The 24,553-nt window shown below is 43.3% G+C and overlaps 1 protein-coding gene across 1 annotated transcript in view; it reads right to left on the minus strand.

The window, feature by feature from the left end:
* MIPEP (mitochondrial intermediate peptidase) overlaps positions 1–24,553 on the minus strand; it is a gene marked incomplete at its 5' end in the record, with an annotated part of 66,345 nt that overhangs the window by 34,898 nt on the left and 6,894 nt on the right. The window contains 8 exons of the mRNA XM_010130982.1: positions 270–379; positions 3,928–4,132; positions 5,125–5,202; positions 6,785–6,938; positions 20,454–20,506; positions 21,123–21,183; positions 21,817–21,865; positions 22,297–22,453. Of these exons, the coding sequence (XP_010129284.1) occupies positions 270–379; positions 3,928–4,132; positions 5,125–5,202; positions 6,785–6,938; positions 20,454–20,506; positions 21,123–21,183; positions 21,817–21,865; positions 22,297–22,453 (867 nt within the window). The remainder of the gene's footprint in view (positions 1–269; positions 380–3,927; positions 4,133–5,124; positions 5,203–6,784; positions 6,939–20,453; positions 20,507–21,122; positions 21,184–21,816; positions 21,866–22,296; positions 22,454–24,553) is intronic.

A 24,553-nucleotide genomic window follows, 5' to 3' on the forward strand; every position in this document is an offset into this window, starting at 1 on the left:
GTAGGGAAAAAAAAGCTTGAAGGTTTTAAATCTGTAATTGGAACCTTGGAAATAAGGATCTGGTGTTCTTCCAGAGATTATATTTCCCTTTTCTGCATTAAGAATATTAACTTTTTTCCTGAATAATTGAAATTTTAATATTAAAATATTTTCTATCCGCTTTTTATTTCTACTTTAAACATTATTAACAAATAACACATGAAAATGTGGTTCTTTTTCGCGAATATACTTATTCCTATTTTCAATGTTTTACTATTAATTTTCCCTACCTGTCCCGTTTTGTAATGCCTTGCAAACTGGTTAACCACTCGATAGTCATTTGCAAAGTATTCCATCAGAATTGAGGGCACTTCGGCAAAATCAGTAGGACATCTGGTTCCTAGAGGTAAAAGAATTGTACACATTAGTATTCGCTATTGTCATTAACACTAATAGTTAACTCTTCCCAAAAGGTTTTGCAGCTTTCGGCTTGGACTTTTGGTGAACTTTAATGTTCTTTCATTTATTAAGTCACTATTTTATTTCCATAGCATTATTGTACCTAATGCCAGAAAAGCTTCACTATAATCCTACTACATTTTACTATAAATCACAAAGTAAAACACAATATTTGAACAGCTGGGTGAGGCCATGAAAGCGCTGGATCACACCCTTTATAAACTAAACCAGACCTCAGTCAGAGTGGCCCGACATGAAACACCAAATCTATTTAAGTGTCCTAAACCTAAACCAAACTACAGTGTAAATAAAACTGTGCCTTAATCCCATTCACAGTTACAATTTTTAGCTTCCATCTCTTTGCTGAGCTTACTTATGCTTTACATTCACCTTGCTTTGTAACACCACGTCATTCACCCAAGGAACACGCTCACGGATTGAGGACACGTTCTCCGGAAGCGAAATGAGGTCATATCTTAGCAGGTACTGTTTTCAAAAAGCATTTCCCCCAAAACTTTATTTACTCTAATCTTTACCAGCACCTTACACAATGGAAGCTATTGAGAAGCAGAACACATCACCAAATCAAAGCGGCATTTCTAATTTTTATATTAAAGTTAGGGACGTATAAAGTTGTTTCTTTAAAGAAGGACCCACTGGTCACCCCTTCTACCCCTCTCTGCTAGAGACAATGCCGACACTCAAAACTAGTCTGAAATGTGTGGGTTTTGCTTCTACTATGACATTTCGAAGAGTGTTTTTTAAAATCACTCCTTTGATGTTTACAAATCTTTATCTAATTTTTAGTCTGAATTAATAATGTTTATGCTCAGTATTTACAGACCAATTCTGCTCCTGAGTATAAATAGCATTTCCCACACTGTTTTTTACCTCCTAAGTTGAGAGATACTGTATCCTCTCTCAGCCACCATGATTCGAAGGCAAGATAAAGTCTTTTAAAAGTCTCTCCATTGTAGCTCTTCTCTGCACGTGCCTCAGTTTGAATTCACCTTCAGAGTAGACACAAAACCGTGCCCACATGGTTTCACCGGTATCATCCTTAACCATTCTCACAGCTATTGCTGTTAGATACACCTCGGATGAAATATCCAGTCATCCTGGCCCTTTCCACAGACACATTGGCTACGTGTAGTTCTGCATTAACACATTTCTTCTGCTCCTCCACCGCTGCTGCAATACCCATTTCACAGCATAAATTCTCTCTGTACTCCCCAAACACATCATCTGCACTGCGTAGCTCTGAACTGCATTTCACTTCTAACAATGCAGAATCCAGATGTTCAGTTCTTACACAATACCTCAATCCTTCTTTCGTGTCATCACATTTCATTACTAGAGTCTCTTTTTGTTGGCATTGTTTGGAAATCACTTTTACAAAGGCTAAAATAAAGCAGGTCCCGAGGCAATTGCCTGCAGAACTACACCGAGGTTCCCCAGCCATTTATGCTTTCTCGGTGCTCCTTAATAAAGTAACAGAATTCGTTTGATAACCATTGAAGAGACTCCTGAAAACTACATTATCTGGAAGTCAGAAAGGTAAAAGATTGGGCAGTTATTGGGGATGATAGTCCTCCTGTAAAATAAATGAGGATATTCTCTACGGCACGATAAATAAAATGAAATACAAGTTAGGTTTTAAACAAATCATACACGCACACATGAATTAAACAATAAATACACACAGTATAATGACGGATTAACTTAAAAAGCAGCACATCTTAAGTAAAAAATGTACAGTCTCATCCAAGCTTTGAACCCAATCAGCAGCACAGTGGGTTCCTGCATATTGGGGAATGTTAATCAGAAAAAGGAGGCAGCGGAGAGCAGGAAAGATGCCAAACAAATACTCAGGGCATCTCAACTGGAATGTCAATTTTTTTGTTCTCACAGTAGACCGTAGTTATCTTGATTCCACACTCTGCCACCCTAGTACCTCACGACAGCTGATGGTCCCTAACCGGTATCCCTGGGATGAGCCATTTGACTGTCACACATTCCAAACCATAAAAAAACAAGTCCTCTGCAGAAACATGTCTGACCTCCAGCTCTGCTTTTGCCGTTACAGATCTGGAGTGAAGTCCCCTGGGATGCAGGGCAGCCCGAGGCTAAGGCAGTGCTGAAACCATACATTGGGGCTCAAGAAAAGCCTGAGCCTCAACTCTGGCCGTTTCCTGCTCCTTAAGGCTCTGTCATACAGACATGTATGACTGACCACAAGAGGAGAAACCCACCAGCACAGTTACTTTGGCATAGCAGTACTCCTGGAGGTCAAGATGAACAAGGCCACGTGAGCGGAAGGGGCGGGGGGGAAGCACTTAACCATCCCGAGGAGTATGCAGATTTTGCACTGAAATGTCACACACAGCGTTCATTTGTTTTAACACCATCCTGTAGTGACATACTTACACACAGCTCTAGTCTATTTTCACTTTAAGTGGAAAACTTAAGGAAGAGTATTTTGCACTGGGTGCAGTGCTGATGACACAGAACTCTACCACGGACTCCCCCTTTGTATCATAATAGAAAAACGGTACAACATAAAAAAGCATCCTTCAGACAGGGGAGCTGCAATTTCACCTCTTTCACCGGGTGGGGTTTTTTAATGATAAATGTCTACTGCAGATGGGTGTCTGGCAGGCTGTTATAGAAGACGATATACCAAGCTGTCCACAGGTAAGAAAAGCAGCATGCCATGCAGCTTCAGCCAGAACAGGGCTCTGCCCCAGTCACCACAACCGCAGGGTGCCACCGCAGCCTGCCAGCCACTAGCCCGTACTCTCCTTTCCACTGCTGGAGAGGAGGGGCTCAGGGAAGAAAGGCGATACTCCTGTACCTAGGCTGTGTTTCCACATACATTCACGTTCACTTACACGGGATAAAAACGCCTACCAGTTAATCATGTGTGCAAATACATTACGTTTTTAATTTATCAAATTTGCTCTGATCAGAAAGAAGTAGAAAAGGCCTGGCTTCTCAGATTCTCCCTGTTGCCACTGTATGCTCTTTGTAAGACCTGATTTACTCACTTTCCTTAATTCAGTTTCCTAAATCATTTCCAACCCCGGAGTCTCTGTGCTTTTACACTAGGTACAAGTCTAGCTCACTTTAATTTCCAGCCTCCAACTATTCCATTATTATAAACTCCACATAAGGGAACTTGCAAGAGTGGATACCACCACTCGAACAGATATCAGCACTATAGAAAGAGGTGATACAAATGCCCAATTCTTACCAGAGAAGAAGAATATTTGAGTGTTGTTTATTTGGGTTTTAGATAATGATGTTGGGAATCCGTTATCAAGTCACCAAAGATATAGAAGAATCAACGTGACTCAATCATTTCTGGTTCATCCTCTTTTTTCCAGGTTTTTTCTTTCTTCTTTTTTATTTTTAATTAATCTACTCCCTTCTTTTAGATATTACACATTTAACTAAAACAAAAAAAAATCCCTATTCCAACTTTCTTACCAGTGACATGTTGGTACCGAGTTCTTCCCAGCATAGAATGCATAGCATGCCCCATTTCATGGAAGAGATTCTCCATCATGCCGGGACTTAGCAGCGTTGGCACACCCCTTGTCGACTGCGGCAGGCTAAGCATAAGCACAACTACAGGCAGCTGGTACTCTCCATCCTCCCTTCGCCTGCCTCCACGAACTGTAAAGTGACAATCCTTTCCGAGATAAAAGCAAACATACGGACATACACGTCATTACAGCAATGGCATCACAACACTGATGGAATTATTGACCTGTTAGGTCACACCTGAACATGTACTCAGTTCCCCACGCTGAATTCAGTGACCATTAACAGTGCTGTTCAACAGCAGCACACTGTTTCTCCATCGTCATTGTTTGCTTCATATTCATAAGGAAACTACTTTAATCCAAAAAGAAAAGACTATTGTTTTTAGAATTTCTTTTTGTTTTAGAATTATCGAAACTTCTCAATTTTTCTAAAAAATGTTACTATTTCAAAGAAACTTACTGATCCCCTAAATCCCTAATTTATAGATTAAGTTCTCTCCTCATTCTTCAGCAGTAACTTCTTCATAAAATACTGCACACACTCCTAGTATGTTGTGAAATGTCAGCAGCACAGAGTGGTACATCAAACTAATGCAGGTTTCAAGTTTGTTCACCTACCACCTCCCTGAAGGTGGTAACTGCAGATGCTCCTAGGGTGAAGTATCTAGTGTACTGCATCGGCCAGTTAATACACTGGCACTAGACAGCGTGACTGGGTGAGCCACAACAGCTGGAACCACCCACAGTTTTAAGTAGAATTTTGAATAAATATTAGTTGTCATTATAGCTGTTGCCTTTAGAGAGTATGTGGATTTTAGATTGGTTTTACTTGTACACAGGAGACAGGAAAATATGTTTTTAAATTTCTCCCATTTCTCTAAACAGTGTTCTACGACATTTCATAACGCTTGTCATTCTGTAGAACAAAGAGGCTGAGTTCAGCCTCTCAGGTGACATTTTTAAATGAAAGCTTACTCACAAAAATATTTTACCTAAAACCATATTTGAAGTTACAGACTTTCCCTGTTTAATTTTAAATTGAGATACCTTTTACTAAATCTACACTGAACACAAACGCCCTAATGCTGCAGCCATTACTCAAATAAAACCCCTGCTGAAAGCAGGTCACAAACGTTACCTGATGTGGTTTATCAGGCCGCTGAAAGAAGTCACAGTAGATGTATCCCAGCAAACCTTCAGTTTCATGAACTACAGCCTGAAGAAAAAAAATACCATTTCCACGTGAAATGATGACAACACTGATAAGGTACGTCAGTCGAAGACACGGTATTCTAATCCAAAGATTTATAATAAATAAAAAACAAATTAAAAAACCCCAAATAATCAAAGTAGAACCTGGTGGTAATTTTAGCTGGATTCACAACTTTTGCCGTGAATTACAGCCATCCTTGCATTTCACTCAGAACTAGCCATTCACAGATTAGAATTAAAAGCTAACAGTCGGTAAATGACTTCTGAGAAGTCAACAGCACCATCAGCTGATTCACTGCAGAAATAAATCCCGAAAGCGCCAGGAGAGGTTCTAAGCTGACCCACAGGTTATGAAGAACAGCAGCTCTTGCTGGAGGCTGCAGGGGGAAGAGCAGTGCAGAATGTGCGGCAGTGAATGCACGGAGGGGAGACAACAGAGGAACCCAGGAACCTGCTGAATACATTATTGCCCGAGTGCTTATTCCCAGCCTCCCCTAAAAAGAGTGCAGAAATATAAAAATGGGAAAACCAATGTCAAAGCGAAGATGAGAACCAGAATTAAAAAATGAGGCAAAGATGCATGACTAGAGCATTCTCTAGATGCACCTAGAGCATTCGAGTCATCTACAGTCACCTGCAAGAACTAGCAGGGCCCATTCAGGACAGCTTGGAAGGTACAACGCCACCTGACCAGAGAACTGCTGCGGATTCACACCCGGGGCGGTGTAAGCACCCCCTTTTGCCTGCACAAAAGAAGGGGCTCTACCCCCCGGGGAGATGGCGCCTGTAAGTCTGAGCTCCGTTGGAAAGGCATCCTGTCTTGTTTCCTGGTAATGACTACAATACACATTTCGATCGGGTATAAAGGGGGTCTCGTCGGAGAAGACATGGAGAGGTTTTTTCTCGGTTCTCCTTGGAGTACGAGCCAAGGCAGAGAGAATTTCTCCCCTCGGCCTGGGACACCAGACTGAGGATTTTATTGAGACACCTTTCTCCCCCTCAGGCTGAGACGCTGGCTGAGTGTATTGGTAAGACACTTCCTTTCTGTATTATTAAGCGAGAGATTCTCCTATTAGACAGTGGAGGGTGTGCCACTGTAAATACGTTTTACCCTGGTTGTCGGTAAACAGTCCTCAGTTTGCATTGCTAAGGGAGAGGTATTTGGATTTCAATTCGGGCTGGTGTGCCTAGAAATCCACCTTTCCTTAGCTGCCGTCTCTCGGTTTGTGTAAGTGACCGTGCTGTGTAAAAATCCCTGAACCAACATCCCCGAACCTGTTAAGGGAACCAATAAACCCGTTTTGTTTTAATTTACAACTGCTTTCTGTCTTGCGGGTGTTTTCGTGACAACACCCCCTTCACACAGAGACACACCATAAAGGCCATAAAACAGCAGGCACACAAAAGGCACTCAGAGAGAGTAAAAAGCCCTTAAGGTCTAACTTCAACTAGAATTAGACAGCTCGTCTGTGCTTTTGATAGGTACCCAAGTAATTTAGAGCCAAAATTGGACTCATGGCTCAGGACCACACCCTCTTGTCTAACCTCCCTGCGTCAGTTCAGATGCTGGGAACAAGAATACTTACCAGCTTTCGAACATCTTCAGACCAAACTTCTCCTCTCTGGGTCTGTTCAGCATAAAGGGAGATTCCTAGAAGCTGACTGAACAAAGAGTTCAAACCTTCCATGCATGCCCCAAGAGAAAAAAACGGACAGTACAGGCCAGGATCGATGTTGTACCTAAGGAAATACAAGAATCCCAAACCAGTGAGTTAGTTGAGCTACATAAACTAGAGTCTTCACCTCCAAGTCACAGGACGTAACAAAACGCAACAGCTAAGCCTCAAGGGCCTTTTTGAGCATGTTTGGCTCTATGTTTCAAACAGAGGACCTAAGTCACAGGCTAGTAATGGCACAGTGCTTCTCAGTAACTCAGTTTTTCTTCTATTCAAACCTGGATGCTGAATTCAGCAGCTGTTGGCTATCATTTCCAGAGATGTGATGATCTAGTAGCTCAGACAGACCATGGCAACATCACGGGTGGCCAGTCTGTGGCTTTTCATCCACAAGAGGCCACTGGCACTCAAGTGTCATTCCCATGCCAACGCTATGTCTCGTGACTGATCAGAAATTGGAGTGGTTTTGGCTGTGATGTCCTCCAAATCCTCAGCTAGGGCAGGAAACCAGCCAGCGAGCACTGCTGACTCTGCAGCCTTGTCTTTTGCTGAAGCAGTAGAAACATGAAGGAGACACAGCCACCTCCCATGCACGAATCACACCTCAGCTCTGGGGGTTCTCTGAACCACACAGAAAGTATCTTACAGCTTAGAGCCGCGTGAAGGTTCTAGTATGGAGTTCAAACATGGCAAAGCTTCCTGAGCCTAACATCAGATTATTAAGTATGTTCAGGACTCTGTAGCACAGAAGACTCCCCTGGGGAGGCAGAGAGCATGCATCTGCATGCACAGACAAACTCAGGACGAACAAAAAGCAGTTATAAAATAGTTCAGAGATGTATGCAGCCTGTACTTGGGCTCAAACTCCCTGACCCTACCAAGCTAACTACAAATAAAGCCGCATCAGCTAGACGACAATAGCTGACCCCAAAGGTGAGAAACATGCTATATGAAGGCCCAGGATCAAAAGGCTTAGCTGGAGAGCAGCTGTGGAAGAGTCAGCTGGTCCCCATCCAGGGACCAAGCCTTCCTGCCTTCCCACTGCCCCACACCAACGACCCCAAAACGAAGTCCACTGCGCTGCTTACAGCTGCAGCTACAATTCACTACCCAGCCTCGCCGCCCCGCCGGGCACTGCAGGGTGGGGTTACCTCATGCCACAGCACTCCTTCTTAAATACATCAATGTATTTTATTTTTCTAGCGTCCTTTATATTACCTTTATCACATACTCTAGGAGCATCTTGCAACTACCACAGCAACATCTGCCAAAAGGACAGGTACACTCGGTTACGGGATTTTGCTTGTTTTCACACTACAAATGCAAGAAGCTAAAGCCAATGTATTCCACTCTATTTTTAATTACACCGGAACACATAAAGTAAAGCAGATTGTGCCTCTACCACACTGACACAACTTCAAGACACGTAGCAACACTTAAATTCAGCCTGTGCGCTGCAATACATGTTTTCCTTCTTACTCAAAAAAGAGTCTTTACACCAAAACAACAAAACCAAGGATGATTTAAATCACTTTAAATCAAGTCAGACAGAGAGACCAGAAGCAAGTCTCTAAAAGAAAGCAGAGGAGCTTATTTCACTTCCATGTAATAAGCTACAGAAACGTGGAGTACACAAGGCACTGCTTTACACCCAGAGCCCCCCAGAGTTACAGTGTATGTGTTGAACATCCTCAGATTTTTGAGTCAGCAATTCCTATGCCCTGCAGCCCCTTCAACAGTGGAACTCTTTGGAAAGCTGTAGGAGGTAAATCCCAGATGTCTCCAGATTTTTTATAGTATCACTCTGTGACCACCTTCTGCTCAGATTGTTACGGTGAAAGATCCAGCCCATCACTAGGTGCCTCAGTCCTTCTCTGACCCTGCTCTGAAGATTTCCCTCACACACACGACAAGATCTGTTAAAAAGATCCTTTTATTAACGGAAAAATAACACCTTTTAGCAGCGAGTCATAACAACCTTCGTAACAGAACTGCGTTTCGTCACAGCACTTTAAAATCTTACACCACCACCCTACACGCTACTATGAACACTGAACTGAGTTGCCCATCAGTAATTCAAATAATTGCTTCTGCCAATAAGGGCTGACCAGAAATGAAAAGTTCACTATAAAAGGACTGTCTCAACACAAGTTTACTATAATGTGAGGCAGAATTTCTCAACACACACCCCTCCAAGCTGCGAAACATGATTATCCTTATTTTTTAAATTACATTTCTTTCAAAATACATGAAGGACGAAACAGTAGGTAATAATACGCTTTTTGTATAGCTAAAAAATTACATGAAAGAAAGGAGAAAGTTATACAACACTTTTAGTCCTAATTCAGCCTTGAGCTGAGTAGTAACCTAGAGCTAGCTCTACTCAGAGCCAGTTCGGATGAGCAGCATTTACGGCTCCGCCCCAGTCCTGCTCGTCCCACACTGGTTTCTGCAATACCACTCCAGTTTACCATACCTTGGTTAGGTTGCAGAAAGGTTCTTTATTCCCGGCGGAGCACAAGGCCAAGATACAAATCTGTCTGACAGCCAGGGGAGTAACACAGCCAAGCGGTTTCACAGGGGCTGCAGGAGTGCTCTCTGCAGAGCTCACTGCCATCAGCCCTGCCAGAGCTATCCTGACCGTATGCTAAGCCCATCTAGTGCCTCCACATCCTCCTCTCCCCGACATCCAATATCATCCAGGGTTTTCCTGCCGTTTCCTCCCTGTCAGCGGGGAGAACAGAGATGACTGCATGAGATATTTTGACAAAGAACCCATATGATACAATACTACAAACACACACTTCAGTAAATCAAATTTTAACTCTACCAAAAGCTCGCAATCATGGCAAACCATCAGATTTTCACAGCTGAAGGAAATTAAAACACGTAACTCCTACCAGTGAGTTCAGCTGCAGGATAAAAGGATACAAGAATGGTAAGTCAAGAGCAGCACCCTAGAAAACAATTCACAAAACTAAGCCACACTTATACATCAAGCAAGAAAAATCAAAAGAAGTGTGATATTAAGAGAGACCAGACTGCTCAAGATTTTCTGAAGAGCAGAATTTTTTTCTGATGGACCAGTTAATCCTGGAAAGTCATCAGCAGTAGTCAGCATGGATTCACCAAGGGCAAGGCATGCTCAACCAACTTAACCAGCTTCTATGAGGAAACAGCTGGCCTGGGGGACAAGGGGAAAGCAGTGCACACCATCTACCCAGACTTCAGCACGGCCTTTGACGCTGTCTCCCATGAGGTCCTCACAGAGAAGCTGCTGACATACACGCTGGATGAGCAGACAGGGAGGTGGTCTGAAAACTGGCTGAATGGGTGTCCTCAGAGTCCATCAGGACACAAAGACTATCTAGACAAAGCCTAGTGGTTTATCTCAGGGGTTGGTGCTAGGTCTGGACCTGTTTAACACCTTCATTAGTGACCTGGATGATGGGGCGGAGTGTACTCTCAGCACATTTGCTGATGACACCAAACTGGGAGGAGTGGCTGATACACCAGGGGGTTGTGCTGCCATCCAGAGGGACCTTGGCTACCCGGAGAAATGGTCTGCAAGGAACCTCATGAAGTTCAGTAAGAAGTACAAAGTCCTGCAGCTAGGGAGGAACAAGCCCAGGCACCAGTGTATGCTGGTGCAAGAAAGAAGTTCACACAAAAAGGATCTGGAGGTCCGGGAGGACACTAAGTTGAACATGAGCCAGCAATGGGCCCTTGCCACAAAAAAAAAGTAAGAGAATGTCATCCTGAGCTGCATTAGGAGAAGTATTGCCAGCAGACCGAGGGAGGTGGTCCTTCCCCTCTACTCAGCACCGGGGGGCCACACCTGGAATGCTGTGTCCAATGCTGGGCTCCTCAGTACAGGAGAAACATGGACATACAGGAGAGAACCCAGCAAAGGCCCACTAAGATGATGAAGGGACTGGAGCATCTTTTCTATCAGTAAGGACTGAAAGAGCTGGGACTCTTCAGCCTAGAGAAGAGAGGGTGCAGGGGAGATCTTATTAATGAGTATAAATACCCGGAAGGAGGGTGCCAAGAGGACAGAGCCAGGCTCTTGTCAGTGGTGCCCAGCGACAGGACCAGAGGCAACAGCAACCAACTGAAGAAAGCCTAACTCCAAACTTGCACTGATTCCAGGACAACCTTCTCTCTGGGCTTCTTTAGGAAGAGCAATTAGCCAAACCCTCTGCTATCTGAAGCTGATGTCCCATAATCAAAATCTCCGTTCCCGGAATTATTATTAATAGATGATCTCACCTTTCAGTGGCAAGACCAAGCATATGACTGACCCTTTACTGAGCCCCCACCTTCAAGATTTAATGTTGCTCACTGCAGGATGAAAGGTGATACATTAGATAAGATTAGAGGACAATGGGGAAAAGGGAAGAAATTAGTTTCGAAGATGTGAAATCTTCCCAGAAGAATACTCAGTGAGCAGAACAGGAAACCCTACGATCTCTCCAGGGGTGTAAAACGGAAGTCTGGCTGGAGGGTGTTGGTGGAAAAGTGTTTGGAAGGGTTTACAAACTACATGCTCCCTTACTGAAGATTCTTGCTTGATTCCAGGTGCTCAAACAGTAGCAGCCATGAGCAACTTCATTGTTTCCAGATGGCAGGAAAAAGGCATCTGTTTGCGAGCAAATGATCACCCAACCTCAGTTATTTACAGCTTCATCACCTGAGTGAAGAAGAACAAAACCTTTCCCAGGCACAGAACTTCAGTGTTCAAACTCTAACACCCTGTCGCACAACTTCTCGGCGGCAGCAGCCGGGACCGCAATTGTGACAGCAAGCCAAACTTCTCCTTCCTCAGCCCTTTGAATGCAATTGCTAATGCTGTTCAAGGGTCTCAGGTTGTATCTTCAAAACACGCTCTGAGCTGGGCCAGGTTATCTAAAAGACCACATAAAACTCCAGGATTAAGACTGCTACACTCCGTTAGCACTTTCAGCTGCTGCCTGTGTAGGATGCAGAGCCTTTTTGAGCACTGATCTAAGACTGTAAAATTAATTTCTCGCAAAGCCAAAGGGGAAACTCAAAATTCACCATCCTCTATCCCAGGTGTATGGTGTTTCTTTGATCTTGTTTTTTCAAATGTGAAACCAAGAGCATTTGAAAACGCACACAAAAGCCTTCCAACAAAACCCCACTACAGCAAGGCATTCCATTGCACGTTACTCCTCTAGTGACTGAATGAAAGGACACAACCTTTAGTTAAAGAATTAACCAGGAGTGACTGACTCTACATAAAAAGGAGCAGAGTTTCCAACACCCAAGAGCTTAGCCTGCCCCTGAACTGGTTACTGGTCAGAGCTGAGCAATCGTCACACTCTACATGTTAATAAATGTTGATGATCCTACTGTGCGTATAATTCAATTTATGTTAAAGCAGCAACCATTCTAAGAATCACTTTACGCATGATTTTCAAGCTTTTATCAACTGTGGGCTTGGGCAGTTATCAAAGCTTTGTTCCTTCTATTTAAAACAAATAGTAAAAAATTCAAATAAAATGACAAGAAACGGCTGCTTTGATATGAGCACACTCCTTCTGATCACCCCCTGACGAGCTGCCTCTACATTTATTGAGCCAAGTTACAATTTTTATCCCCAACAGGAAATTTATTCAAGTATTTTTAGGAAAAGAAATCAGAAAGGAAGTTATTACGACTCATACTGAACTATGCTAACAGGTACTCTGTTGGGTTGCTGCTTCTAGCAAGAAAGGTTCTGGAAACAGACAGTTAAAACACGCCTGGGAAACCAGCTGGAGCTCCACTTGGTGAGAGGTGTCTCGAGACAGGTTTTCTTGCGTGCTGTAATTTGCAGCTTGCTTGCTGCTCCCGCTGAGCAGGCAGGCAGGACTAGGTGGGGAGGGTGATGCACCCAGCATACCAACATCACCAGCAGAACACTGGACTGCTGTCCCCACAGCTGACAAATGCATGGAAACATGGTTACAGCACTTCCTAAGGAAGAAGAAGTATTTGGGTCAGCTAAGCAAGAAAGGATGCGGATCAAACATCCTGTCTGGATACCCTTCCACTTCAAACATGAGCTCTGAGCCGCAGTGAGGTGATTCAGAGTGCTTCAAATAGGGACCTAGGATGCCTGTGTCACCAAAGAAAGGCAGGCAGAGATACGACACCACTCTCAGACTTAGCAAGGTACCAACTGGAGCTAACTAGCAGAAGTCTTGAGCTCAGCTATAAAGTCTTGCTCTTCTCTGGGTCTTAGGCTTCCCTGACTGGACTGCGTGTTGTATACCTGAACCCAGCAGGACGAACAGCACAGCCTTTTCTGGGGGAAGATGCCCTTGACAATGTAGGCAAAGGAGCTGAAGAATGGTGGTCTGACGAGTCACAACAGAACTACATACTCCAGACAAAAAGATTTCTTACCATAGAACCTTTCTTCTAGGGCATCCAAGGTCAAAAAAACAGGTATGGATCGACTTCTGATGCTTGCAGTGCTACAAAAAGTGTCCCCAATTACCCCAGAACTTTAGCACATAAACTTTCTTAAGCCCTTATGTGAGACTGAGAAGTATCTGAATGCACTTCTAGGAGAGCAGGAAAAGGAAACAGCAAAATTTCTATGTGTAACAGACATACACACCAGAAAACACCATTAGTGTGCTAAAGATGACTTCCTGAAATCAAGAATGCATTTTCACATGAGCTGATACTGAAAATGAAGGACACCAGCACATAAATCTCACTCTGAACAAACCAGAATCACCAGCATCAACAAACATGAACTCGTCTACGATGGAAAAGAGTATTTTCCTTTGTGCCAAACCTTCAGTTATCTACTTTGACTTAAAAAAAAAATCACATTGAAAGTAGACCCTTTTATCATATAAATGACCCTTAAATTATTTTGTTCCTGTAGAATTGCCTATCTCGTGCTTAAATGTCCACGACTGTGCAAGACTGAGAAGCACAAAAGAGAACAAAAGAAGTTTCTTCCGCTTTTATTTTGCCTTAAAAAGTATTCCAATAATTTAATTCACTCTGAACGTCTGATTTCGAACGCCAAAGCCTTTGTATTTTTAAGAAAGCCGAGAAAAGAATGAACATTTTCTTATGTAGCTTATGTCTGAATGTGCGCTCAGAAACTTTACAGAGAAATCTCAGTACTCTCGTCAAGAAAGTAGAAGTATCAAAGAAACCAGTAGTTTCTCTGATGTAAATTCCTGCTTTTTACTCGAGGATAAACCATGTTAAAAACATCCAGGCACCTTACTTTTACAGTACGCAGCCCAGCACTACTTTTAAAAGAAGTAATGTAGCCAAACCCATTTTAAAACCAATTTTAAAAGCAAGTTAACTGAGACAGTGAGGTTTGGTTATTCTTCAGGAACAGCAGGCTTCAAACAAAAAGGCTGTGTCCGAGGGAAGAACAAAGATGTAGTATGTGATTATAAATAATTATTTCTAAGCTCGTATGACTTCACCAGGTCTAAATAAAATGCAGACTTCAAGAATCACTTTCATTTCAGCCGGTATTTGGAAGAAAACCGGACCTGTTTGGTGTAGCGTGACTTCCATCTGTTGGGAACGCTCTTTAGAAACCTGCTCGTTGGGGAGATCCGAGTAAGGATCACTGTTCCTCAGAACAGCAATGTGCAGACTCTTAGCAGCTGCAGACTGGCCGCTTGGCAAGAACTCTTATCGGTGGCTATTAAATGTGGCTCCTGGCACATCCTGATCTCTTTGCTGTTGGGTTTTCCTGAGAAAAATTATTATCCTGTTATTATATCCATGAAAATACAGAACACTAAGTTAACTATCTCTAATAAAACAGATTCTGTCAAAACTTTCAAAAAACCTTGAAAAAAAACTTGCCAGTGGGACATAAAAGCGAGATGAACCCCTCAGGTTAACTTGAAGAGATCAAGAGAAGGAAAACCCCTTCCAATTTTCATTACATGCCAGACTATGAAATTTAATTCTTTACCTGGAGGGAGACTCTTAATCATGATTTAGAGAAGACTCTGGATTTCTTAAAAATAATAATAGTAATAGAAAGCCTTTGTACTCTCATCAGCCATAAACTAGCACCTGTATCTCACATGCCTTTTTTCTTTCTGTTAATTGTACTTCACAGAACATTTTGTAGAAGGTCGGGGGCAATTTGGAACATGCGTTTGTTACCAACTCAGTACAAAACGTTTTTTAGATTTTACTTTGTTTTCAAATCAATGACAATTTCTTTGTCCTTTCACAGTATTTTGAATAAAGAAATAAATCTTGAAACTTGAATTCTGCTTCACGGCAAAACTTTTCAATAACTTTTAGGTTTCCCCCAAGAAGCTTGGTCCACAGCTTAGTGGTTGGTAAGTTAAATGGACTTTTTGCACCTACATTAGTTGATGGCATGTCCTCCTTTGCTTATAAACAGTTATAGGAAGTTTCCCGTCTCTACAAGCACTTTAGTTAAAAGATTTTCTGGTTCTTTTAAAATTTTTCATTATTTTTCCACTTCAGCTTTCACTTTGAACCGAGCGATAGTTTTCTCAGACATTCCACAAAGGGTCTGGGCTATTTTTCTTGAATGTTTCTCAACAGAGAACGCTCTTTTGTAAAACTAAAAATAATTTAACAAAGAGCAGCCATAAACAAGTTTGTTTACAAGTAACTTGCAAACCTCAAAATTAGTTGCAGCTTTTAGCAACTTGAGAAACTTCCAGTCATGTCTAGGTACCTTGGTATTGAACCTGTCCTCTGAAAAAACAGAAGAGCCGCCCACTCCTCCCTGCAGCCGGCCGCCCGCGTATAGCCCCAACAAGAAAGGCAATGAGCTCTTTGGGCTTCCTGCTCCCCCACGATCCCAAACGCCGGCAGCTGCTGCCTCGGCTTCTCTCTGCTCCGCAGCAGAAAACTGGCTGATTTTGGCAGGGGTCTGCTCACCCCGACGGCCAGTCTGGTTTATCTCTGCAGTCCCAAAGAGACAGACCAGCACAGAGCGCAGTACCAAGCACAGCCCAGTCACAAGCTGAATAAAATCTGTGACATCCTGGTAAAAATCCCAGCAGTGAATTACAGCCAGCACAGGCAGCCCAGCCCGGGAAGCAGCACCGGGCAGGGACGCAGAGTCACTGCGTGCGGACTACGCTCCCCACCGCTGCTGCGCAGGAACAGTGCTGTGCCTCCGTCAGCAGCTGCTCAAACACAGACAGTCCCACCTTCAAGGAAAATAGCTGACCTCGAAAGATCTCTTCCAGTGCTTAGGGGCTTTTATGACCCAGAAGAAGTCAGCAGGGCTACATCATCGCTGCAAAATCAGGGCCTTGAGAGTTACTTCTAAGTGCAACTGCACTTAGTGAAAAGTAATGGGCTTTAATTAATAGCGTAGTACTTGTCTGCACTCAAACTAAACAGCATTAGCTTTACAATATACAGACGAGACATCTTCTTACTTGTTCAAGGCTGAAGCATGTTCTAGCATTCACTGTTTTATTACCCTTAGCCTGCCAAAATTTTTGAGGTTCTCCAAATTACTCTATCTTCTTTTAAGATACTGCTACCAAGAATTTCAGACTTTTGTCTCCAGTTTCTCTTAAACATACGTTTATACTCACAGCTATTTTCTCTGCCACTTAAAACTACCACTACAAAAACACTGTGCTGTTCGAAGTGTGGGTTTAAAGCCAGAGAGGCTACTTAACATAATAATTAAAAAAAAAAAAATTAAAGGAAACTCTCCTGTTCCCATCAAGGGGTGACTTTCACTTCTGAAGCCAGATCAAGTTTCCAGGGAAAAGAGCTGGTGAAAGCTGAGGGAACCAAAATTATTGTGGGTGTTTACAGAGAAAAATGTAACCTGAGAATTAAGTCTGGAGCTCCTCCTGCTGTTCTACTCGCAAACCAGCAGAAACGGTCAGAAACAACAGCAGAAGCAAAGAGTGAATATAAACGTGACCTGACACAACAGCAAACGTCATTAAAACCCAACAGTCCCAACACAAGGGAATATCCTCCATTCTTCAGAAGGACATATCCAGCGTTTGAAACTAATTACGAGGAATCTGACAATGGATATGCTTCCTTTAATCCTGTCCGAATATAGAACAAACACATAGTTAGAATATGAAATGCATAAATACATTTAAATTACGTAATAATAATTGTTATAATATTATACAGATATAAACCAGACACATTAAAAATGCGTCATGAGTTTCAGTGTCACTGGAGACAAACTGATGTAGCCAGTCAAAATCTGGAGAACTCGAACTAAAGAGGAAATAAAAGATCACACCAGGATCCCACTGTCTCATATTTGCTCCCAACATTTGTTTGCAAACATGGTCATATAGACCCGAACAGGAAACAAGAAACCTTTTCAACAGACACGCTGTCCCTTCCAACATCCGAGCGGTGCTCGTGCGACACACTAGAGCCTTGCGATGTTGTTTAATCAAGAACTAAGCCCCTGTGGTCTCTTCCCTTATACCCAGGTTTGCAAAGCTGATCCGCATCTTCTGTACCTGGCAGCACCCAGGAACTGTGATTCTGTTCACCAGCTGGAGCCACAGCGGCAGCAGGAGTCCAGAAAGAGATTCCCAAAGATACATACATGTGCTTCCTTTTCAACAAAACCAATCTACTAAGCAGGAAAAAAAAAAAAAAAAATCCACCAAGCTACTCTGGAGTCCCAAAACATGACAGACAAAAAGGTAAGCCACGCTCTCTGCACACAGCACTGTAACAAATATGACCATGGCATTTCTGTAAATGACATTAAGCTAAAGTAAATTTCTTCCAAAAAAGAGAAACCCTTGAAGAACAAAATAATTAATCTATTAAACAAAGATTACTAAGAATTGGAGAAATTCATGACAGGTAAATATATCTTGTTTGAAAACATATTTTGTTATTCATGATGCAAAAATGCAAAATAAAATAGGATACAGTAAGTAAAAATTAAATAATTTATTTCTCTTAGAAATAAATGAAAAGAAGCATGATACAATTTAAAAAACAAAAAACTCAGAAAGTATAAATTACTTTTCCAGAGGGAAAAAAACCCACCAAACACCAAACCAAGGAAAACAACAAGACCTTTCCTTAGAGACCTAATGTAGTACTACAAGATAACTGGCTCAGTCAGAAAGAGTGACAGCAAGGAGCCAGAGGCCAAGCCCCCACCAGCACGAAGCTTCTGACAGCCTGATTCTCACCTTCCAGGTGCAGGAGTGCTGAACTGAACGCACCGGAGCACCCCAGGGGCTCTTATCCCAGAAAGGACGTGGGCAAACAGAGGTCAGTGCAAATTCATGACAGTCTCGCGGATTCACGGTTACGCAGATAGTAAGGGGCAAGCGGTACATGTTCAGTGCACGGACACGCCAAGGTACGTCCCTGCACTCCGCTTGCTCCCCGAATCCTCTCTGACTCCTGCCCAGTTTCAGTCATAAAGCACGGCCGCTGATTCTACGCAGCGGGGAAGCGAGTTCTGCTTCTCAGGGCTGGCCACCCAGTCCCCAGCACCGTTACACACCTCCACTGCGGGCAGAATGAATGCAAAGCATTGTTACGTCACTGCCAGATCAAAAATTCTCCCCAAAGCCAGACCACCACACAGAACACAGGACAGTGAACGGCCCAAGCCCTTGGTTATCAGCGAAACACGGCTACCCACACTGGAGAGGAAAACTATCTTTCCTTCCCTGTCCTGTAGGTGTCTGTATACCTGCCAGAAAAAAATACTCCTGCCCAGCCCAGAGGGAGAAAAATGCTGGGCCTCCGTCCTGCACTGTAATCATGAGATGCTTAACACTGATCCAGCTGCCAGACTCGGTGCCTGGATAAACGACAACCAGCAAAGATACATCACCAGTGTCTTGGTCCGGTTTACCTGCAGCTCTCCCTCCATAAACCTCCCACACAATTCTTAAATAACTTTATTGGACGTTTTACAAAGCCCCACAACGAAAGGAAATGTTTTTCTTCCCAATGCCAAACTGAGCAGAATAATCTGTTTGTGATGGTCAGCAGCTCAGTTACCCTGCGGTTAGCTCCAGGAGATGATCCTGTAAGAACACCACGGCAGTGTCAGAAGACTCTCCTCCAGAAGCAGAACAAAACACAGAGCCTTCTACACCTCACGCTCTAACCCTTATGGGACACACTAATCCCGAGAACAGGGAGCGCGAACACCTCAGGAAATGTAGAAAATAAACAGGATACGGAGACAATAAACGTAATCAACATCGGACAGTAACGGTTGGCACTACGTATCCGCATGCAATTCCAGCCGTTTTGAAGACGCTGTCCAGGCAAGGTGAAGGAGATCTGTATGCTACAAGACAATACCTTGACCGAGTGTGACAGTGCTCTTCCACAGGCTGCTGCTGACCATGCTAGGACAGGATCTGGAGCTCGATGGACCTCCACCTCCAGAATAACCACCACCTTGTTCCCACCTTCAGAGGCACGTCTGCTGCCTGGCCAGTTTAAACAACCGCAGCCACTCCCAGGCTGTGCCGCTAACAAGCAATCCAAGCACCCCTGTGGAGTGCTGCCCACCCGGGCACCAGGTACCCGGCACAGACCCAGCAGCCGGACATCCCCCTCCCTTCCCCGCACAGCAAGTTCTGTGCACCGGGGACACCAACACTGCCGCACACACACAGCTCAGTTCCCAGCTGAGCACAGAGTAGCTTCAGACAAGGCCAATAACGAGCTGTTGCTCACAGAACTAGTGCCTCAGTGTCAAAGAACAAGAGAGCAGCAGCAGAACAGCCCAGCCAGCTGCTGGCAATCCCTCCAGGCCGGGTCTGCACTACCATAGCATTCCGACTGAGAGTAACCACTACTTTAATCACATACATCCAGCCTAAGTTGGTTTAAAAACCAAAAACCTAGAAATCTGCAGTGAAGGAAGATTTTTCCTCCCCCTCTTGTGACAGAAGCACAAGTTTAAATTATCTTTTCCAGCACAAACTTAAAAGGTCCCCACTGCTGCTCTAATAAAGGCAACACGCAGAACTCACATCTTTCAGAGCTGGCATCTCATTACATGCACTAAGTTTCTATAGAGGATTTATTTCCCAGTCTTTGCAGCAGAGCTGAGAATTAATTCTATCCGTGAACAGTGAGGATCTACTCAAGAAATCACTGTGTCAAGTCCATAGAAGGGGATGATAGGAGCACGTTCAGTAAGAAGCAACACAGTTCAGATGGGAAGAGGAGCTGGATTGTATTCTGTGATCGACATTTATTTTTAAACATTACTGCAGCTCAGCTGAGGGTGCAAAGCTAAACAAGAATAAGGATTTTCTAGCTGTTCTGAAAAAATTTCATCCTCTTATATCTTGAAAGAGGGCCAATATTTTCCATAAAACCACAGAGGAGCCAAAAAATTCTACAGGCATTCCAGCAGTAGCTAAGAAGTGTTACAAAAACCTGCCCCACCAGATAGCCTTTATTTGTTCACACTGCAGTACATCTTCAAAGAAGGAAATTCTGTTTACACTGAGGACTGTCTTTATCCCTATTGCAAGAACTGGAATAAAGGCACTCATTTACATCACAATCATGAACGTAAGGAGCTTACCTCTCAGCGCGAATGACGCCACTGTAGTAAGCGTGATCCCACGGCATCAGCTTCTGAAAGAGATTTCCAGCTTAGAATTACAATCACGGACAACAAGTGAACCCAAAGTACAAGTTTTGTCCCCTTTGAATATTTTTGCAGTTTCAACAAATCACAGAACTCTAGAACATAATGGGAAACACTCAGTGCTAAAAACATCATCAGGAATAGCTTCACATTTCACACGCTGAAACCTTAGTTTTAACATTTGCCTGAAGATGGTACTTCTTATTCAAACAGGGAGTGGGACTTCACACCAGACCTCAGCACAGCCTGTTCAAACGGAAAGATAAAGCCAGCTGTGCGCGCATCAGGAGCCATACAATGCCGAATGCAAACCGGACAGGCATCTCACCTACAGCAGGGACTCGATGCTTCCAGTCAGTCAATTAATTCAAATCAAAGTAATGCTCACTTTCACCACTTTGCTTCAGTTACCTGAGTATCTTTCTGTAAAAATCAACAGCTATCTCACACTCAATGCTGCACTCTAATACAAACCGCAGCTAAGCACTCAAAAGGCGTTTGAAGCCAGAAATAGAATTAATTGTTCGTGTAGGACAAGGTTAGTTTATACTGTATTTTTAGAAAGAAACAAACCAGAAAACTACACATGAAAATTTAACTTACCGAATTCTGGGGATTGAGCTTCATTTTCATCTTTGTCATAATTTCAAAATCTTTTTGAGTTCTAAAAATATTTTTGTGATGAAAGTGTTAATGAAAGGTCTCTGGGCAATGGAATACAGTACATGATAATACTCCATCCTAAGAAAATGCCTGTCCTCAGGGACTGATGGTACTCTATAAACCGGCAGGCACATATGCCATGGTAAAATAACTTTTCCATTCTGCTTCTGTCATTCAGAACCTTCAAACCAGGTCCCTCTTACCCCGACCGTACACCTCCATGCATTTTTTTTTTATAATACACCTCATTTACACACAGTGATGAAACTTTTTTGTGCTGTGTAGAAACAAGGGAGGCAAAAATGGCAGCGGAATTTGCTCATGAATGTAAAATATATGGAGCTGTGTGTCTGAGGAAACCAGGAGAGATGTTCTGCAACACTTAGTCCTCCCGTCTGCTGTTGCCTCCATTTCTTGGCACGGCACTTGTTGCATTCAGTCCTGGGCGTTCTCTGAGCACAGACAGCAAATTCCTTCTAAGCCAGCAGCTCCCCTCAAACCTCTGGCACAGTCTTGCTTGTTGTTTCATCAGAGCACAGAATAAGCAGCACTGACTGACTTACCAGCGTACAAGTCCCTCTATTCTTGAAATAAAGAGTATGGTTAGAAAAATAATTTACTGAAAAGGACATACCTTTTAGACAACTGCTCAGAAAGCTTCTCCAGAAACTGTCTTACGGTCTCTAGATTTAAAATGGGGGGAAAAAAAAACCTCAAAAGTGGTTTCTTCCCTTAAAAGATTTTAAGTTTACACCAAAACATTCTAAACAAAACATGCTCCCTTAAAACAACAAAGTTCTTTCTAAAACATCAAACTACTCCACTGACCACTGTGCCATCATTTCAAGAGGATTTCGTACCAGATTCACTTTGTTACATGCTGTGATAGCGGCAGCTTCATAACTGAAGGAGTGAGCACTGACTGTGAATAAAACCCCTGGTTCCAGCTCAGTGAGCACTGCCGAGTATCGCACACAGCAAAATGTAACCGCAATAAAACCCTTCAAAGGAAGGAGCGGCAGAAGCAGCAGCAAAAGAAATGAACCACTTTCGACCTCTTATCTAACAGAGGGCATCTGACTGCTCAGCATCTCCTTCCACCCGTGCCTTATACCTGGATTTTTTGCCATTGTTCCCTGAAGAGCCCTGTGGGCAAAGGTGTCATACCCCACCAACTGTGCCAGAGTGTTGCGGCTAGCAAGCAGCTCTTCTAAACGGCTCAGCTGCCCGGCGTTCGGGTAAAGGAAAATCTTGTAAGCAGCTTCTCGCACCTAATGAAAAAAAAAGTCAGATTACTATAGAGCGATTTTTAAGGGAAATGAGTGATGCAACTACAGACCTGGCATTACAGCTGTATTTCACTGGTATTGTTGGGAAAAGCCCTAAAGCAATTGAACAACAGTAATTACGACTGCCTGGCAATCACGGTTCTCTTACCCATTGAAGGTGGCACGAGACAAGGCAGTAGGGTGGATCGGGACTGCCCAAAAGGGCCCTGTTCTCTGCTCAGGTCAAGAGACCCCCCGGGCCCATGGCCTCTCTCCTCCTGCCGGCATCTGGGCTTCTCAGACCGCGCTGGCGGCTGCCTCTCCTCACTAAAACTGCCAACAACAACCCCAAAAGAAAGCCAAATTGTTCACTGCCCATCAGTCAAGCTGGTTTACGGAAAGATCTCATAAGAGCCAGAGACAGTGGCAGGGAAGAGAAAAAAGAGGAAGAGAAAAGCTGGTTTTCTTTTGAAGCAGCAAGCTGTTAGTAGTCTGCCCGTCTGCCCACGGACAACCAGCCTTTCTCCTACTTCTGTTTTGTTTGGGTTTTCCCCCCCAAAAAAAATCACCTCAAGACTGAGAAAACTTGGTTAAATGCTTTTTGGTGTTTCACAAACCAACTGAACATAATCTTTATTTTGTACACATGGAATAAGATTAAGAAATCCTGCAACAACTTATGCTTGTCCTTCTTTGAAATAAGCTTCTCTCTTGGATAATATATTCAACAAGAATGCTGGTCCTGGGTTTATAAAAAGTAGGACTATAATAATTCACAAATCGTTTTGTACCTGTTCTGTTCCACCAGGCTTTCATTTTTCAGAAAGCAAATTATGTGAGATGATTCCCCTTTCTTGAACATGGTTCAGGAGCGTGTCTGTGCAGCAAACACCAGGAGCATACTGAGCTCTGTGAGACAGAGCACAGCCCCCCCGGGGCCACGGGTGCGCTTGCTTCCCTCCGCTTGGTACAGTCCTCCCTACGTGTGGAGTACAGCGTCCAGATTTGGGTTCCACAGGACAAGACAGACACTGACGTATTGGAGTGGGTCCAGCACAGGGCCACCAAGATGTCTGGGGGCTGGAGCATGTGACAACGAACAGAGAGGGAGCTGGCTTTGTCCAGCCTAAAGAAAAAGCTCAAAGACTACCTTTATCTGCTTAGCAGTAGGACATAGAGAACATGCAGCCAGACTGTTCTTGGAGTTGAGGAGCAAGAGGAGGGGATGTAACGGACACAAGTTGGAAGACGAAAAATTCCAATTTGATATCAGGAAAACAAAAAAAATTTTAGTGAGAGTGTTCAAATGGGTGTCCAGCGAAGTTATGGAATCTCCATCCTTGGGAAGCATTCAAAACTCAACTGGACATGTCACCGAGAAACCTGATCTGCTTGATGCTGCTCTTGACAGGGTCAGAAGACTCAAACTGACAAGGACCAGAGACCCTTCCAATCTAAATTAGTGATTCCCAAAGAGCCCCTCCAGAGGTCTGACTCCGACAACAGCATTCTTTAACTGATTTATTACTCTTAGCTTCAGTAGCAATTCTACAGCTCATACTACTTTCAGGACAAGAGTTTATTGACGACAAGCAATGAACATCATTCCTTTATTTACATACTACCAGTGACACCGTTTACTTAACTTTTCATTTCTTAGAGAGAAGAAAACATTACAGCTTGGATTCCAAGCTGTTTCTCTTTTTCACGACAAACAAGATTTCTAAGTCACCTCGATTACTGAACTATATAGTAAGTGAAAACAGAACACTGGAGTGTTAGAAAACACTCCTGATCCTAGAGTCATATCTAACAGACTAAGGAACCTCTGACACATTCCAAAAAGTCTACATTTTCAATTTATAAACAAACACTACATGATTTTTTTTTAGAAAGCATCATCAGCAATAACTAAAATAAGATTATTTTGGATAACTCAGGTTGGATAGGACCTCAGGAGGTCTCTAATCCAGCCTCCTGCAAAACGCAGTCAGCCACGAGGTTAAGATTAAGTTGCACAAATCTTTTTCCAGTCAAGTCCTGAAATCCCGCACAGATGGGAGAGACAGCGTGACCTCTCTGCTTCCCTGCTTGGGTATCAGC

This window comes from Buceros rhinoceros, unplaced genomic scaffold (genome assembly GCF_000710305.1).
Source record: "Buceros rhinoceros silvestris isolate BGI_N320 unplaced genomic scaffold, ASM71030v1 scaffold4432, whole genome shotgun sequence".
NCBI classification, from domain to species: Eukaryota; Metazoa; Chordata; class Aves; order Bucerotiformes; family Bucerotidae; genus Buceros; species Buceros rhinoceros.